The 18,601-nt window shown below is 46.9% G+C and overlaps 1 protein-coding gene across 3 annotated transcripts in view; it reads left to right on the top strand.

Moving 5' to 3' along the window:
* Window positions 1-3,728: 3,728 nt before the first annotated feature.
* Window positions 3,729-18,601, top strand: part of MTUS2 (microtubule associated scaffold protein 2) — a 376,214-nt gene continuing 361,341 nt past the window's right edge. For all 3 annotated transcript variants that reach the window (XM_077745435.1, XM_077745433.1, XM_077745434.1), the window contains exons 1-2: window positions 3,729-5,954; window positions 14,181-14,421. In XM_077745435.1, the coding sequence (XP_077601561.1) occupies window positions 3,729-5,954; window positions 14,181-14,421 (2,467 nt within the window). The remainder of the gene's footprint in view (window positions 5,955-14,180; window positions 14,422-18,601) is intronic.

Genomic DNA, 18,601 nt, shown 5'->3' with positions numbered 1-18,601 from the left:
CCAATAGGCAGATCTTCCTTGTAAAGCTTCCACTTTCTGCATGGATTTTAACTTTCCTTCTGTTTTTTTCACTGCCACTGTCACACGTTCTTGGCTGTGTGACCTTGGGACTGTTACCTTCTCTGTGCTTTCATTTCCTTACCCGGAGGGCAAAGAAAAAGCAAGGGGATATTGAGATTTGTCTCTGGGGACCATTACAAATATTAAATAGCTTAACTTAAAGATTAAATAAAATTATATTTAAAAGTTAAATTAAATTTTACTAATATGTATTCGTGCTGAGAATAATACTTGGCCCGTAGGAGGTCCTAGCTTTCCATTCCCGTACCAATGTGTGACATTAATCACTTACTGACAAAGAAAAAGGTATTTATTATGTAATTCTTTAAAAATTAAAATACAACCCTTTTTAGCCAAGCACTGATTTGACACTTGTTTGTCACGCTCTAACAATCACGTGTGGATTGCTGTATATGATACTACGGTTTTGTCTGTCCTTGTTGAACAAATTTATTTCTTTCCTTCTCCCAGCCTTGAGAGTTCAAACCAGAGGGCTTCTGGCTTCATGCTTATAATTCTGTCCACAGAGAATTAGAGGCACTCACGTTCTGTGGATGGCCCATACTTGTGGGATTTCTCGCTCTCCTTGGCTTTCTGAGACACCTGCTTTCTGACCCAGAGAGCACAGTGTTCTTTTAAACTGCTGTCTTATTGATTTGTCTACATGCTTTTTGTATCTGTGCCCAGAGGATATGCATGTCTTCAAGGAAAATATGTTTTAACTTGAATAAAGAAATAAAGATGGATTCACTGAGAATCCCCCCTCTGTCAGGGAACAGAGGCTAGGATTGGAGTATGAGCATCTTGGTGAGTCCTGGGGGCTATATCGTGGTGAGGCTGGACCCAGGGCACCAGTAGCTTAATGAAGACAGGCCTGAAAGGCGGCCAAGAGGGAGAAGGGGAATTGGGAGCTAGGGATGAAGGCAGAGGTGGGGTGGGGTGGAGAGGGGAAGACAGTGAGCCCCACATGGGAAGAACAGAAGAGCAGAATGCCAGGGAACGAGAGTGCCTGCACACATATGGGGGTGTGTGTTTGGACAGGATTAGACAGACTTGGGGAAGGGAATGGCAAGACCCAGGTGAGGCTGTTAACGTGTCTTGGGGTGAGGGAGGGAGAAGGGGCAAATAAACCACACAAAAACCCCAACTTCTAGGACATGATCTCATTTATGTAAAAAATACATGTGAATGTAATAGATGCAAAAGAAATGAGAGTTTTATTAGCTGAGGTTTTGGGGGGGTGCCAGTGGGAGGTAGCCAAGGGAAAAGTTAGGAGGGGAGGGGGCTGGGCTGGAGAGGAGCGTAGAGGTAGCTGCATATTACTGGAAATTGTTCTCAGGGGTTCATCATGTCATTCTGCTGAGTAACATCCATCCAAATGTACGTATGTGTGTTTATATACATGAATATATATGGATGTATTCGCACATCATCTTTTAGATAGATGCAATTACATAGTCAGCAGTAATGGAGACAAGCGGGTTGCCATGTAACCTATTTCAACAGAAACATAAAGACAGTTTCCCAGGTGATGTGTACGTGCCTACGTGTATGGACCAGGAGGAAGGGGTGGAAGGCTATTAACTTTGAATCCCCGCTGGGGGATTGGGGATGGCGCAGAACCTTGTTCCTTAAGCTCTCCCATCCCCCGCGCCTAATAAAATGCACTCACAGTAGTGGACAAATGTTAGCCTTGAATTGCGTGGTTCACTGATGATCTGTGAGTCTGCCTAATAGAAATTTAAATACGGTATTAGATTTTAAGCTCTTTGAGGGCAGAAATAACATCATCACTATGATCTCCATCATTCATTCATTTCTTCTTTCATGTTGCAAATACATATTAAGTGCCTAATGCAGATGCTAGGCATCGAACAATAGTTTCTTCAAGTGTCCGGCACATTTGAAGATTTTTTAAAAGTCAAAATATAGGATGTTGTGAAAGTTTATCATAGAAGGACCTAATCTATTTTAGTGGGCGAGGAAGGCTTCCTAGAGGAAGAGGTATTTATGGTGCAAACTGAAGACTACGAAGGAGTTAGGTAATGTTGGGAGAAGAATCCGTATTCTGTGCAGATGGAAGAGTCTGTGCAAAGGCCCCGAGGCAGCGAAGGAGGTATCCCATAATGTGGAGGATCAGGACAGTGTGCCTGCAGCCTGGGACGATGAGCGGTGTAGGTGAGGCTGGAATGGTGTGTAGGGACTGGACACCGCAGGCCCCAAAGGCTGGGCTAGAATTTCCTCCAACTTCTTATTTTGGAAATTTTCAAACCTGTAGACCAGTTACAGGTTTGTAGAGTGGATCACCTAGATTTCCAAATTATTATCATTTGGCACAGTTCTGTTTACTTTCTCTTTTTCAGAGAGACACACACACACACACACACACACACACACACTTTTGTCTTTGCTGAACCATTGGAGAGTAAGTTACCACATGTCATGTCAAAAAACATATTATGTTTTAAAAGCATGTATCTTCCAAGAACAAAGACTGTCTCAGGTACACTCACCGTAGTGTTATCCATCCAAGAACGTTACCATTGACAAAATACCTTGATGCAGTATACAACCCATTTTAAATGTCTCATTGTCCTAATAATGTCATTTGCTAACTTTTTTGTAAAAATCCAAGATCTGGTCAAGGATCAGGCATTGCATGTAGATATCCATGGGCATTTTCGGGGCAGGTGTGGGCCAGTGATTTTGTAAATTCTTCATCAATTTAAATTTGCCTGATTACTTCCTTGTGATTAAGTTTAGGTTGAACATTGATAGCAAGAATACTGCCTTGGTGACGAGGCACTGAGAACTACCTGATGGCAGGAGCACACAATATCGATTTCTGTTATTGGTGTTAAACTTGATCACTTGGTTAGGGTGGTGTATCTCTGTTGTAAAGGTAAGATTTTCCTTGTGTAAGAAAGAGAGTAATCTGGAGAATGATCCCTTAAGATTCTGTGAACATCCTGTTCTCCACCAGTCTTTCACCTGCTGTTTTTAGCAACCATTGATGCCCCTCACCCAAGATGATAATTACCTCGTGTGATTCCAACATAGTGGCTTTTCTAACTGTGATTTTTCTTATGTGTGTTGAGATTATTCTCTGAAGGCGAGCTTTCTCTTCTCTTCCAGCCTTTAAATCAGCCATCAGTAGGAACCTGTGGATTTTAAAATTTGAATTTAAGGTTTAATATGTTTTATTATCCATTTCTAGCATTAATCATTTTTATGTTTTAATCTCCCCGTATTTGGCCAGCAGGCACCCTATCAGAAAGGCTTTGGAGAAAACTGTGGGCTGAGCGAATGAATTAATAATATGAAAGTGATGAACAAAGCTGTATTCTGCATGCCTTTGCCTCCTGAGATTCTCTGTTTGTCAATGCCGATAACTCGATTTTATTTTTATTTCTCTCTAGGTCTCATCGACTGACTGACTCTCCCACGCAGCAGGAACCTAAACAGAGAAGTCATCCTGCTGTATATCAAGACGATGCTTGGTTTTAAAAAAAAAACGCTCTGAAAATGATTCAGATGCCATTGCAACGTGACACAGTTGGGACAACAAGCAGCTTGAGGATTTCCTACTAATCAGATAGCAGCTCGAAGGCAGCACCTTCCCGTTAAGCAGGACTGCATGGCCGGCAGCCCCCACCAAAGGGTTGAAAATGAGTGTCCCTGTGGCTCCGAAGAAATCATGTTACGCTCAGTTGCGGGACAACAGAAATGGAGTGAAAAATAATAACGAGAGGATCCTGAGCCTGGGAGATACAAATGCCAATCAGATCACGTTGGAGGTCAGTTCCTCTCCTGATGAGTCTGAGACATGTGACCTGACAGCTGAAATTGGAAATGCAAATTCAAGGGAGCCGGAGAATAGTACCCACTTTGGTAAGGAATTTCACCAACTTCAGGGCTTTGGGAAAGCACTGCAGGCTGGCCCCACCGGCCTGAAAGACTTTAAATTTCCTTCGACCATTCATGGAGGACTAAGTGAAGAGCACACGATGGAGAGAGGCACAGAGATCGTCCAGACTCCTTGGAGTATTCAGGGACCAAGCCTGTCAGGTTGGAGGAATGTCATGGCTGAGGCCAGTCCAGAGGTTTTGGCTAAAAGGGATGCTGAGCTTCCCCGGCAGGCTCCTAAGGATAAGCTGGCAAAGACCCTTGACAATGAGGAGTTGAGAAGGCATTCGCTGGAAAGGGCTGGCAGCTCTGCTCTTGTGGCGGACCTGTCCCTGAGGGAGCGTGGCGGGAGCCTCGGCCGGCAGTGTCCGTGGCCCGCACCGCTGGATGGCCCTGAAGCCGTGCGGCGTGAGCCCGGTGGTGGGGAGCGGCCGCAGAAGACATCAACAGCCCCCGCTCTAGGGGCAGCTTTTCTTCCAGCTGATAGAACCTTAGAGGGAAAGAGTGTGCGTCATCCTAAACCATCTACCTCAGCCACCAAGGGGACCACCCCCTCAGAGACCCAGACCGAGGGGCCACACGTGCCGAGAGTCAGCGGTGAGAGCACAGCACATCCTGCCCTTCCAGAGCCTGGTCCGGACCCAGCTCCGGCCCCGAAGGGACCCCCAAGTAAGCCAGAAGCACAACCAGGTCAGGGAACCGGAGAGCCCAGGCCGGAGCTGAAGGGTGGCCAACCCAAGGCTGTGCCGGAGTTCAAGTCCGCCCAGGCGGGCTGCGTGGGAGGCCCGAAGGAAGGCAGTGTGTCATCCCCGGAAAGAAGGGAGCCTGGTGGGGAAGCACAGCAGGAAGCCGCCACCGGGGCTCTTAGCCTGTCACACAGCAGCCTCCACCACGTTGGTGTGGGAAGGGGCGGGCACGAGCAGGACCAGAGGGCAGTCAGCCTGGGTGAGGAGGGCTCTCTTCAGACCACCCTCCTGGGCCCTGCTCCCTTGGGAGCTGCCGATAAGCAGCCCACTGGTAAAATCCCATCGAGTGTGGCTCGGAAGCTTGGCGACATGGCATCCACTGGCGTGTCGTCAGGAGATGGCCAGGTTCCCTTTTTCCCTTCTTCTCCACTGGACAGCAGGCCCTCAGAGGTCAGTGAGGAGACAGCCCTGGACAGAGCAAACCCGGATGGTGCTGCAGCTTGCACTTCACATCCTTCTGTCAGAGAGGGCAACGCCGGGCTCCCCGAGCCCCTTGACCCTCGGAGCAGCAGCTCAGAAGTAGGGGACAGCAAAGAGATCACTGCATCTGTTGCAGAAAACAGGAACCTTCTAGAAGGCGCAGCTAAGCCTGGAAGCCCCCCAGGGGGAGCGGATGCTCCTCTGGGTGTCCTGGTACCCCTCCACCCAGAGCCAACTGTGAATGTGACCCACCAGCCTACGCCACCTAGTAGCAGCAACGTTCAGGTCTCAGGCGCATCGGGTGCGGACGCGAGGCCCCCCCCGGCTGCTGTCCCCCCCACCGAGAGTGTGCGGTTGTCAAACACCCCCCTGAAAGTGCCTGACAGGAGCCCCTGCCCCATCGGGGTCCCCGAGCCTGCCCTCCCACGTTCTGAAGGCACCCTGGCCCGCCAGGACGGGACGGAGAAGCACCAGGTGGCGACAGCAGAAGAAGGGACGGAAGCCAAGCCCGTCGTTCTGCCCAAGCCCAAGCACGTGAGGCCCAAGATCATCACCTACATCAGGAGGAGCCCTCAGGCCCTCGGCCAGGTGGACACCTCGCTGGTTCCGGTGGGGCTCCCTTACGCTCCGCCCGCGTGCACCATGCCCCTTCCCAAAGAGGAGAAGGCAGCAGGCGGTGACCTGAAGCCGTCTGCCAGCCTGTATGAGAAGTTCAAGCCAGACTTGCAGAAGCCGCGGGTCTTTGGTTCTGGGTTGATGGTGTCCGGGATCAAGCCCCCCGGCCACCATTTCAGTCAAATGAGTGAAAAGTTTTTGCAGGAGGTAAGAGACTGTCATTATGATACCGTCTTTAAGTCGAACATCATAAAGTTTATTATTTTCACTGTGAATTGTGAAAATAGAATATCCTCTCTTAGCAAATTGCAGATTTTGACGGGTACATTTGCTCAGAAATGGATGTTTTTAACTAGAGGGGCTTGTCGGCAAATGGGCATGTTTTAAAAGTTAATTTATTCTGAGAGATAGAAAGAGGCAGAGAGAGAAGGAGGGAGAGGGGATTCTAAGTAGACTCCACAGAGCCTGTCAGCACAGAGCCCCACACAGGGCTTGAACTCATGAGCTGTGAGATCATGACCTGAGCTGATACCAAGAGCCAGACACTTAACCGACAGCCACTCAGGTGCCCTGCAGACAAATGAGCATTTTTGACTAGAAGACTTTGATGATATGATGAGATATAGCTAACATCTAAGGAGACTCATTTAACTTCCACTCTGCATAATACACGTGAGATTAGGTAAGTATACATTTAAATTGGCTTCCGTGTTTAAGTGAGCCTACGTGTTTTATAAGCCAGATCAATGGGGGGGGGGGATCCAAAATAAATATATTGTTCAAATTGGTCCGACTTCATCCTCTCAGGGGGAGTATATTCCTTATGAGAGAATCTCATATTCGTACATGTGAGTAGCAAGTAATGTATTAGGCATGGGCTCTTTATTTTGAAATAAAATAATAATTACAACTAATGTCTAGTTGAGCACCTACTATGCCTTAAGCCCACATAACATAATATTTAATCCTTACCAATCTTCACTAATCCTTCTAATGATTTTCTGAAGGTTGGGATTACAGTTTTTATCACTGTGTAGATGAAGAAACAGATTTGGAGGGGTTGGAGTGACTCAGCTAAAGCCACAGAACNCCAGGTTCTTCACTGTGCTTCCCTTTTTGTTTCTGGGTGCTATGGTGAGTTGTCCTCCCAGGGCTCAGAAAGTAGATTTGTCTCCTGAAATAATTTCCTCGTGGTAGCCAGAGTGATCAGCTAAAAGGAGAGGTCGACCAGATTGCTCTCCTCCCTGCCACCCTTCAGGCCTGCCCGGCTACTCAGAACACAGGATAAAGCATGTAGGATGGCTCAGCTTTTAGGATGTACTCAGTCTGGCTCCATAACCTCCCCCAATCTCCTCTCCCTCCTCTGCTCACTCCCTTTCCCTCTGCTGCCTCAGGGCCTTTGCACCTTCTCTTCTTGGAGTGTTCTTCTCCCTGCTATCTGAATGGCTCTCTCCTTTCTGTCTCTGTTCAAGTGTCTCTTCATTGGAGAGATGCCTCACTTTCCCTGAGACCCCTTTCTCTAATTTATCTTTTCTTAGTGCTTATCTCCCTTTGGTATACATACTTTTTGTGTTTTTGGTTCATCAGCTAGAATGTAAAATCCACAAGAGCAGAGACTTTCTGTTTCTGTTCCCTGCGGGTTCCCAGACTTTAGAACAGTGTTGACATAGATATTTGATCAGGAAATGTTGAATGAGAGCTGAATTATGAACTCCTGTGTATTGGATCCGGACAGAAGTCAGCCAAAGCTTCTTAGAGACGGAAAGGCTGAGTCCCACGTTGGACTTCAGGGTGATGGAATGGTGTGACATGTTTCTAGAATGGAGCAGTCGCAGCAGAAGTGGTCAGCGCTGGCACAGCAAGTCAGGTGGATCGATTCTAAGCAGCAAGTCTTGACCCAGGTTAGCACTGAGCAGGTGCCCCAGCAGGCTGGCCGTTGCCGTGCCCCTGGGGCAGGCTGCTGGCTTCACATCACACAGCTTGCGCAGCGTCTCTGGACTCTGGGCCTGCCAGAGAGGCTTCCCACCTCCCTTCTCTACAGAGAGAGCACTGACCAGAGAGTTCAGGGGCCCCTTCTTTTTTGGCAGGGGTTTATTTCACCACGCAGGACTTCATGTGGTCCTGTTTTGAGCGGGCCTCTCGAATGGAGTCCTGCAGGGAGAGAACGTTCTGGCCAGAGGACGTTACGAGCCTGGCCCTCGGCAGTGGCATCTCACAAACAGTTGATGCCTCTCCGGTCTTATATGTACATCAGTCTTCGAGCTGGTTAACGGGTCTTTCTCCGAGTTCTAAAATCTTATCCTCCTGGGCCTCCAGGGCTGAGATCGGGCTCTGACCTTAGGCCGCTTGCTGAGGCGTGCGTTCTTGCCAGGAGCTTAAAAAGCAGCCGTCTGACCCTCCCCAGGGCTGCGGGTGCCAAAGCTGGTTAAATAACCGAAGACCCTTCTTCTCATTGAATCGCTGCAGAAGAAACCACCCGTGTGAGGTCCCGCCCTTAAATCTGGCTCTTTGACAGGCACGCCCTGAGGGACAGTGAGGAGAGCTAACCTCCGTGGCTTCTCGTAGCCGCTGAGATGACTCCCTGGTCAGCAAGCATTTCTATAAGTTGTATCCACGTGTCCACTTAAGTTCTTCATTTGTACTATTTCTTCAGTTAACTAATTTTTGGAGGAGGGGGGCTCCACCAAAAAAGCCCCCCCCCAGATTATTCTCTGTAAAAACCCATCCATGGGAGAAATGTTATTGGTAAGCATAGGCAGACATCCTGTTACTGGCCGTAGTTCTTTCTCTGTGACCCTTATTAATTCTGGTTTTGTGTATTTCTTTTCTGTATTGTTTCTGTTCCTTCCATAAAATATAGATAATTCCTGGGGCGCCTGGGTGGCTCAGTCGGTTGGGCGTCCAACTTCGGATTAGCTCATGATCTCACGGTTTGTAGGCTTGAGCCCCGTGCCGGGCTCTGTGCTGACAGCTCGGAGCCTGGAGCCTGTTTCTGATTCTGTGTCTCCCTCTCTCTTTGCCCCTCCCCTGCTCACACTGTCTCTCTCTCTCTCTCAGAAATAAACAAACATTGAAAAAATTAAAAATAAATACATAATAGATAATTTCTGAATTAGATGCACATTTTCCCCCCTCAAATATTTTCTCTATTCTTAATCCTCTGGAAGCCACCCTGAGTCTCGAGGAAACGGGATGTACAGGTGTTTGTGGGGTGTTGGTAGTTTGAGGGGATGGAGACACCCCCACCTGTAGGGATCGGCAGTGCCAGCGTGCACCACTCTGGGGCTGTGTCGTGCCGTAATCACTGTCTTCAGCCCTTCCTTCAGGCTGGAAGACAGAGCAGAGAAGCCTCAGACATTGCACTGGGCTCATTTCTGCCGTAATCTTCTTTTCACCAACAGGCTGGCCCTTGGCCTTTGCTCCTAGAGCTGTGGCTTGATGTCCACGTCGCCAGGGGAGGCAACCCAGCGGGACCCCCCTCCCGTTCCCCCACCCAGGCATGGCGCAGGGAGGCGCCACAGCCACCACGCCACAGGATGGCTTCAGCATGCCTCCAGGGAAAGAACACATTCTGACCCATTGCAATGGAACTATTTTTCCGTTGTAGAAAGCATAGATCTTCCCCCCTTAAGATTTTATTTAAATTTAAGTTAACATATAGTGTGCTATTGGTTTCAAGAGTCGAATTTAGTGATTCATCGCTTACATGTAACACCCAGTACTCATCCCAGCAAGTGGCCTGCTTAGTGCCCGTTACCCATCTAGCCCACCCCTCACCCACCTCCCCGGCAGCAACCCTCCGTTTGTTCTCTTTATTTAAGAGTCTTTTATGGTTTCCCTCCTCTCTGTCTTTATCTTATTTTTCCTTCCCTTCCCCTATGTTCATCTGTTTTGTTTCTTAAATTCCACATATGAGTGAAGTCGTATGGTATTGAAGTCATATGGTATTTGTCTTTTTCTGACTGACTTGTTTCACTTAGCATGATACACTCTAGTTTCATCCACATTGTTGCAAATGGCAGCATTTCATTCTTTTTGGTGGCTGAGTTATATTCCATCACACACACACGTACACACACACACACACACACCCCACATCTTCTTTATCCACTCATCAGTTGATGGACATTTGGGCTCCTTCCATAATTAACTATTGTTGATAGTGCTGCTATAAACATTGGCATGCATGTGCCCTTTTAAATCAGTATTTTTGTATCCTTGAATCAATACCTAGTAGTGCAGTTGCTGGGTCGTAGGGTAGTTCTATTTTTAATGTTTTGAGGAACCTCCACAAAGTTCTCCAGAGTGGCTGTACCAGGTTGCATTCCCACCAACAATGCAGGAGGGTGGCCCTTTCTTCATATCCTTACCAACATCTGTTGTGTCCTGACTTGTTAATTTTAGCCACTCTGACAGATGTGAGGTGGTGTCTCATTGTGGTTTTGATTTGTATTTCCCTGATGGTGAGTGATGAGCATTTTTCATGTACCTGTTAGCCATCTGGATGCCTTCTTTGGAGAAATGTCTGTTCATGTTGTCTGCCATCTCTTACCGGGATTATTTGCTTTTTGGTTGTTGAGTTTGAGAAGTTCTTTGTAGATTTTGGATACTAACCCTTTATCAGATATGTCATTTGCAAATACCTTCTCCCATTTCATAGGCTGTCATTTAGTTTTGCTGATTGGTTCCTTCATTGTACAGAAGCTTTTTATCTTGATGAGCTCCCAATAGTTCCTGTTTACTTTTGTTCCCCTTGCCTCTGGAGACATGTCTAGTAAGAAGTTGCTATGGCGAAGGTCAAAGAGGTTGCTGCCTGTTTCCTCCTCTAGGATATTGATGGTTTCCTATCTTACATTTAGATCTTTCATCCATTTTGAATTTATTTTTGTGCATGGTGTAAGAAAGTGGTGCTGTTTCATTCTTCTGCATGTTGCTGTCCAGTCTTCCCAGCACCATTTGTTGAAGGTACTGTCTCTTTTCCATTGGTTATACTGTCCTGCTTTGTTGAGGGCGAGTTGACCATATAGTTGTGGGTCCATTTCTACATTCTCTGTTCTGTTCCATTGATCTATGTGTCTGTTTTTTTGCACCCGTACCAGGCTGCCCTGATGATTACAGCCTTGTAATATGACGTGAAGTCCAGAATTATGATGCCTCCCCCTGTGCTTTACTTTTTCAACATTACTTTGGCTACTCAAGGTCTTTTCTGGTTCATACAAATTTTAGAATCATCTATCTTTTTAATAAAATGAAAAAGTGTTAACAGGACAAACCCAAGGACTTCAGACTCTTTCATCACTAGTGACAGGTTCCTGCTGGTTAGGTGGCATTAGTAGACATGGAGAAGTCAACAGTAAGGACTCTTCTGAGAGAGGGCAGCTCTTCCTGGATGCCTGGACAGTACAGGCTTTTAGAGCTTCCAGAAGGAGCTTCGAAGACCATCTTGGATCTCGTTCTGCCAGGATGATAAAATAGGCTTGCTGGTGTGGACGGTTGTCTCCTTTCACCTGTCCTAAGGACTCTGGGGTACTTCTTGCTACTGATGCCCTGGGGGACTCTTAATTTTTGTAAGGAGGTGGGAAGAAGGGAGGAAGGGCAAGAAGATGAGGCGAGGTAGTGTGTTTGCAGTATACGGATGTCTGATCAGGGCTGGTTCCCCTTCCTACTCCCATAACACACGTGTGTATGTGTGTATCACATAAGTATCTAACCAGACTTGAAGGAATTTGTGTATGCAGTTGTGGAGACTGGGAGGTCCAGAGTATGCAGGGTGAGCCAGCAGCCTGGAGACCTAGGGAAGAGGTGATGCTCTAGTTCAATTCCAAAGGCCATCTGCTGATAGAGTTCCTTCTTCTTTAAGGGAGGTCAGTCTTTGTCCATTTAGGCCTTCAACTGATTTGGCAAGGCCCACCCACATGATGAAGACTAATTTGCTTTATTCAAGGTTTACTGATTTTAATGTTGATCTCACCTTTCAGATGCCTTCAGAGAAACATGTAGGATAATCTTTGACCAAATACCTGGGTACTGTGGCCTAGCCAAGTTGTCAAGATTAGCCATCACAAGTCTCCCTGTAGCTGTCCCAAGGGCTTCTTGAAGCCTCCGCATTTGCCCAGTGTAGGCCCAGACCAGCCCAACTCACTGAACACAGGACAGGGCAAATATGCAAAGGGGCAGCCTAGTCAGAACTTAACTTATTTGTGTACCTTGATTGCTTTTAGGAGTTTGAAATCACAAGGATTTTTTAGTTTGCTTTCCAAAGTATTTCTCTAAAAAATATTCAATTAGAGAAGAAGGAATAAAACCATGTGGGGTTAAGCGCTATGTGCTCACGACTGTGCAGAGACACGTGTTTTATTCTGTGAATAAAGATGAAAGGAGGTGCCTGGGGGCTCAGTCGGTTAAGTGTCTGACTTCGGCTCAGGTCATGATCTCACGGTTCAGGAGTTCGAGCCCTGCATTGGGCTCTGTGCTGACAGCTCAGAGCCTGGAGCCTGCTTTGGATTCTGTGTCTCCCTCTCTCTCTGCCCCTCCCCCACTCACGCTCTGTCTCTCTGTCTCAAAAATAAGTAAAGGAAACAAACAAACAAACAAAAAAAGCCAAAGGTTGATAGTTAGAGGGTATGTAGGGAATGGTCAAAATTTTATTGGCGAGCAGAAGTAGATGTCTTTCGTAATTTGCTGTGGCCTGAATTCAGTCTATCTGCTACAGCAATCATGTATATGTTACAGTGATTATGATACAACTTTCAAGGCCTAATCTTTTGTTTCAATAATGCCTATTTAAGGAGAACTTTGTATCTGTTTCAACATTAGAAGAGTATCAAATTAAGAGTTTTTCTCTTCAACAGCTTGGATCAAAGCTTTAAAGAATTCCTGAATTAAAGAATTTAAAGTTAAAGAATTTTGCTAAATACTTGTGATTCTGGAATAGATCAGTGTTTGACACATAATATATTGTGATTTAAAGCAGAGTTAACTATGGGGCGCCTGGGTGGCTTAGNATAATATCGTTTGTCTTATTTTTTCATATTTTAATATATATATATTTTTAAGTTAATTTAATTTTGAGAGAGAGCAAGGGGCAGAGAGAGAGGGGAAGAGAGAGAGAGAATCCCAAGCAGGCCGCATGCTGATGGAGCCCGATGCGGGACTCAATCTCACAAACTGTGGTGGAATCATAAACTGAGCTGAAATCCAGTGTCAGACACTTAACTAATGAGCCATCCAGGCACCCCAGTTTTTAACATTTTTAATATGAAGAAACGCTAATAATTTGAATAGGCCATGTGGGTACAGACTTGCATATATAGAAGGTATATAGTTTGTGTTTTAGCCCAAACTGTTAATTATAGGGAAAAGTAATGGGATTATTATGTTATTAAATCCAGGTAAGGGGGCACCTGGGTGGCTAAGTCAGTTGAGTCCAACTTTGGCTCAGGTCATAATCTCACAGATTGTGAGAGTTTGAGCCCCACATCAGGCTCGCTGCTGTCAGCGCAGAGCCCGCTTCAGATCCTCTGTCCCTGTCTCTGCCAGCCCCCTCACTTGTGCTCTGCCCCCCTGCCCCCGCCAAAAACAAAAACAAAAACCTAAGTAAGAATGGAAACATGATTCCTTTAATGAATAAATATTTATTGACTTCAGCTACATACTAGACATCATTCTAGGCGCTATGCGTTCAGCAGTCAGCAAGACTGCCCTGGAACTTCCCCACTAGTGAAACTTGTCATTCCTTTCTGTACACCGCACCTTACTAGGGAAGGCAAAGGAGGTGATGCACAGTGTCTCGTTTTTAATGAGGTAAACAGACCGTAGAGGCCTGAAAACACACTTTTCCATCAGCTGCTCTATTCTTCCAAACAGCCTTTCCTCCCACATTAAGAATGCATATTTTATTTCCTAAGCAACCCAGTAAAGCCTTCACGTAAAGCGGTAGAGTTCACCTGCTTATGTTAAGAGTAGATTACCATAGGGGCGCNTAAAAAAAAAAAAACTTAAAAAAAAAAGAAAGAGTAGATTACCATAAACACTGTGCCTTTTCTCCTTAGGAATAAGAAAACATCCATAATTCCGTGAACATGTGCTAAACTCTTTCCCTGCTTCCTTGAGATTATGTATTTATAGATTGGCTACTCACACAGATGCCATTGATTTTGTAGCAATCAAATATAAAAATCTTATACAGTGAGGGTTTTTTTCCCCGCCAGTGAAATTTGGATTCACAGAGTGTTAGAACTGGAAGAGTCCTGAGAGGTCATCCAGTTGTGTTATTAACTTACAGATGAAGAGCCTGGGGCCCCGAGAAGGTGAGTGGTCCGTGATGGGCAACTCAGTGGTACCAGAGTGGCCGTAGCTGGAGCATGATCTCCTGCCCACGCTCACACTCATCCAGTGATGTTCTCTGATGAAGCTTCTGGTCATTTATTGTAGGTTACAGAACGCCCCGGAAAAGAAGAGTTTTGTACTCCATCCTACACTCATTATGAAGTTCCTCCAACTTTCTATCGATCGGCCATGCTCCTCAAGCCTCAGTTGGGATTGGGGGCAATGTCCCGTTTACCATCTGCAAAGAGCAGGATCCTGATTGCGAGTCAGAGGTCCTCGGCGAGCGCCATCCACCCACCGGGACCCGTTGCGGCAGCTGCCGGCCTGTACAGTGCCGACGCGGCAGGTGAGCCATCCAGCAGTCCTTGCTGTTTCCTGCTGCACAGTTACATGGAAACGGAATAATATGACAGTGATGTCCACACTGTGAACGCCTCTCACCCTTTGGGAGGCGCCCTCTCCTGTTCTTCCGTCTGACTGTCCATACAGGCGTTTGTCAAGACTCCTCTATGTGCTACCCTCATTTTCCATGTTACCTTGGAAACGATGGCCTTTGCCACCACCCCTCACTTCCTGTAATTTCTCCTTTCTCTAGTAGGTCCTGTAGACCAGGGGCCAGCGCAGGTTTTCTGTAAGGGCCCACACAGTGAGTGTTTTAGGCTTCCTGGGCCCCGGTGGTCTGTGTTGTAACCACTCAGCAGGACGTGCTTCAGTGAATGCATGTGGCTGTGCTCCAGTACAGCTCAATTCACAGAAACAGACGGTAGGCGGTAGTTTGCCCGGGAGGGCTTCCTACAGTGCAGCGCTGACCACGCCCTCTTCACTGTCCGCCAGCCAGGTCCGCCCCGTAAGAGCTGCCTGTCCCAGCCCGGCTTCCTGCTCCACAGCAGCTGGCCCGCGTCACCCCCTGAAGTCACCGTGCTTCTGCTCATGTGGCTGCCTCTAGGTTTTTTAAAAAAATTTTTTAAATGTTTTATTTATTTCTGAGAGAGAGCGCGTAAGCAGGGGAGGGTCAGAGAGAGGAAGACACAGAATCTGAAGCAGCTCCGGGCTCTGAGCTCTCAGCACAGAGCCCGATGCGGGGTTTGAACCCATGAACCATGTGATCATGACCTGAGCCGAAGTCGGATGCTTAACCGACTGAGCCACCCAGGCGCCCCTGGCTGCCTCTAGTTTTATATATTATTTTATTAACTGTGTAACCTTGTGAAGCATCAAATATAGAAAAGCATAGAAACAGAATGAATAACACTCACATATTTTTAGCACCCAGCCAGAGTTACTATTACGGAGTTTGTTTGTTTTTTCTTCTAGTGTGATTTTTTTTTTCTGTCTGTTTTCCACTGGTTGAAACGATACTGAATGTGACTTTTGTTTCTTTCTACTAATATCATATTATAGGCATTTCCTAGGCCATTGGTGTTTCAGAAATATTTCGATGGCAGGGTGATAGTCTGTTTTGTTCATTTATCCATTGATTCAACAAGCCTTGGATGCTTATTATGTGCAAGAAGTGGTAAATTTAAAATTGCCCCAGCGAACAAATCAGAGTTCCTGCCTTAATGCGTCCTACGGTCTAATGGATGAAATAGACCAAAAAAAAAAAAAAAAAGCACCAAAAAAATACATAACTGTAAGTGTGAAAGCAAGGAACATAGTGTTTGGAGAAATCACCCCCAGAAGAATGATATGGGTGGGACACAGGCACTTCAGGGACCGCGTCTTTGAGGAAGCGGGAAGAATGGATGAAGGTGGGGAAGAATGTCAGAATGTATTTCTCCCTCCTCCAGTTCCTGGTAGTTGAGTTCTGCTTACTTAACAACTGTTTTCAATACTGTTGTGATTTGAGTCTTTGTATATAATGTGTCTTCTTTCCTATTGTTTTCTTAGGATAGGTCATTTGAAGTGTAATGATTGGATAAAAGCATATCCACACAGTTTTTTAAGGCCAAGGAAATTTCTAGAACACTTGTAATACTTGTAACAATTATTTTCATACTAGTGTTTCTTGGAAGTGCTTCTTTTTGACACTCTCTTGCCGGTATTGGGTATTACCACACGCATCATTATTGCATTTCTTTTATTACCAGTGGAAGGGAACATTTTTAAACCTATTTTCCATTATGTTACTTGACGAATCATCATTTACTCAGGTAATTACCAATGTATTATAATTTTAAGTAGCTTTTTTAATAGGTTTTTTTTTTTTCCACAAACACCTGTATAAAGGCCAAATTATGTTTGGCCCTCATGACGTATGTACGTTGTGATGGGGCTGTCTGTTATTGTCAGCGCTGCTGCAAGTTAATTACGTGATTCAGCCCCTCGCTCAGGAATTATGACTGAGGGACTGTCACGTGTCGGCAGTGTTCTAGGGTGGGGGGTGGAGCAGTGATGCAGACAAAGTCCTTGCCCCTGTGGAAGTCGGGTTTTAGAGTGGGGACAGCAGTTTTTTTTAAAGAAGCAGATAAGTTGCATGGTCTGTTGGGAGAATAGCTAGTATTGAAGGAAATGAAACTTTAGAGAAAGGGAAGAGGAGGTTTGTGCAAGAAGAAAGGGAGTCATAGTTTTTAGTAGGGTAGGTGGAAAAGGCCTCCCTGAGACGATCCCCAGAGCCATGCGGGCATCTGGGGTGGAGCGTCCAGGCAGAGAGGAGCCTGCGTGCAGGCCAGGGGGTTAGAGCAGAGTGAGTAGGAGAGGAGGGAAGCGAGGTGGTTGGCACTGTGTGTGTGTGTGTGTGTGTGTGTGTGTGTGTGTGTGTGTATGTTGGCGGGCATTGGGTGGGGGCGGTGCACAAGGCCTAAGAGTCATTGTATGGATTTGACGCTTACTTCCCTGCGTGAGAAATCCCCTGTGGGCGTTGGGGCCAGGGTGCCGTGGACACAGGTCTCTCCGAGTCCCATATCGAAGGCGCCCTGTACAAGGACAGGGGGGAGGCGGGGGGAGCAGACAGGAGGTGGTGCAGTGATCCCAGCAGTGATGGGACACAGTGAGGAGACAGCACAAATGGGGCCCTGCCTGCCTGCCCGCCCACAGGAGGGGAGAGAAGTGCCGTAGAAGGGCCCCGGAGCACGGAGTTGCCTTGTTCAGAGTGGGACTGACTCTGGTGCGGGAGGGGAGGGCGAGGGCTAATGTGGGGCCTGTCGTGGTCGGAACGCCTCGGCCGTCCCGCAGGGAAAGCACTGTGTGTAGGAGGCCCGAGTCAGGAGGACAGGACTGGCCCGGGACACGAGTGTTGGTTTGTCGGCGGATGGATGGCGCGCAAAGCCCCGGTGCCCCCTCCCCTGCGCCGCCGTTCTCTCCTGCACCGTCTTCCCTTCCCCAGTATCTTAGACATTTGATGTGGGTTTGAATTATGCGCTTTGGAATAGCCTGATCTAACACATGCTAATAGTTTTACTTTGTGCATGGAATTGGGAAAAAATTAAAAGTGCCGAAAGATAAACTGAGTTGAGATTTATCTCACAGTAGTCAAGTTGCAAGTAACGGAAGGCCTTTAAGAATATACCTCTTGCATAAAAATACGACTGCCCAGTTTGAGCTCCTTCTGAGGATGACTTACGTGTGTTCACACATTTGTGATGAGGGCGACACTTCTTCAGACTTCAGCGCAGCCCCCAGAAGTACACATACGTACCAGGGACTCCCCCACCCCTGCTCCTTCAAGATTCCGATCCTTTTTCATGGGCAGCTGCTGGTCTTAATTTAGATACATGAGTGTCCACATGGGTTATCATCCGGGACCCAGCAAAGCCTTGTGACAATGATGAGCATCACTCCTCTGGGACACTGGAGTGTGAAATCCTTTCTTGGCGCTGTTGGGAGGATCGCCCAGCATAGGCTCACGGACAGACAATGAGAAGTTCTTACTCCAGAGCTCTGGAGAGGTGGGTGTGTTCCTGTTGGCCCCTGGGCCCTGGAGCCCTTAGGCTTGGCCTGCCTGGCTTATTCCAGGCAGCAGGCCCTCTCCCTTCTTGAGAAACTTGGCTAGAGTCCCCCCAAGTTACCAGGACCTGCTCTGGCAACATGCCTGATTCATTTCTTTCTTTTTTTCCTCTAATGTTTATTTATTTTTGAGAGAGACATACACAGATAGCAAGTAGGAGAGAAACAGAGAGAGAGAGAGAGAGAGAGAGAGAGACAGAATCTGAAGCAGGCTCTAGGCTCTGAGCTGTATTTACAGAGCCAGACGTGGCGTTCGAACTCATGAACCGCGAGATCATGACCTGAGCTGAAGTTGGATGCTTAACTGACTGAGCCACCCAGGATCCCCCATTTATTTCTTTTCTTTCTATAAAAATCCTTCCGTCTCTCTGGGAGGTATTTCCTTTCTCATCAAATACAACCATTTTTTAAAAAAATTTCATGAAGCTCTATTAAATGCAGAACCAAAGTCATTATCCAGTTTAAAAAAAAACTATTAATTGGGGCGCCTGGGTGGCTTAGTCGGTTAAGCGTCCGACTTTCGCTTAGGTCATGATCTCGCGGTTCGTGGGGTTGAGCCCCGCGTCAGGCTCTGTGCTGAC

Source organism: Crocuta crocuta, unplaced genomic scaffold (genome assembly GCF_008692635.1).
Source record: "Crocuta crocuta isolate KB4526 unplaced genomic scaffold, BGI_CrCroc_1.0 scaffold258, whole genome shotgun sequence".
Taxonomy (NCBI): domain Eukaryota; kingdom Metazoa; phylum Chordata; class Mammalia; order Carnivora; family Hyaenidae; genus Crocuta; species Crocuta crocuta.
This window is presented reverse-complemented; position numbering and strand designations above follow the sequence as displayed.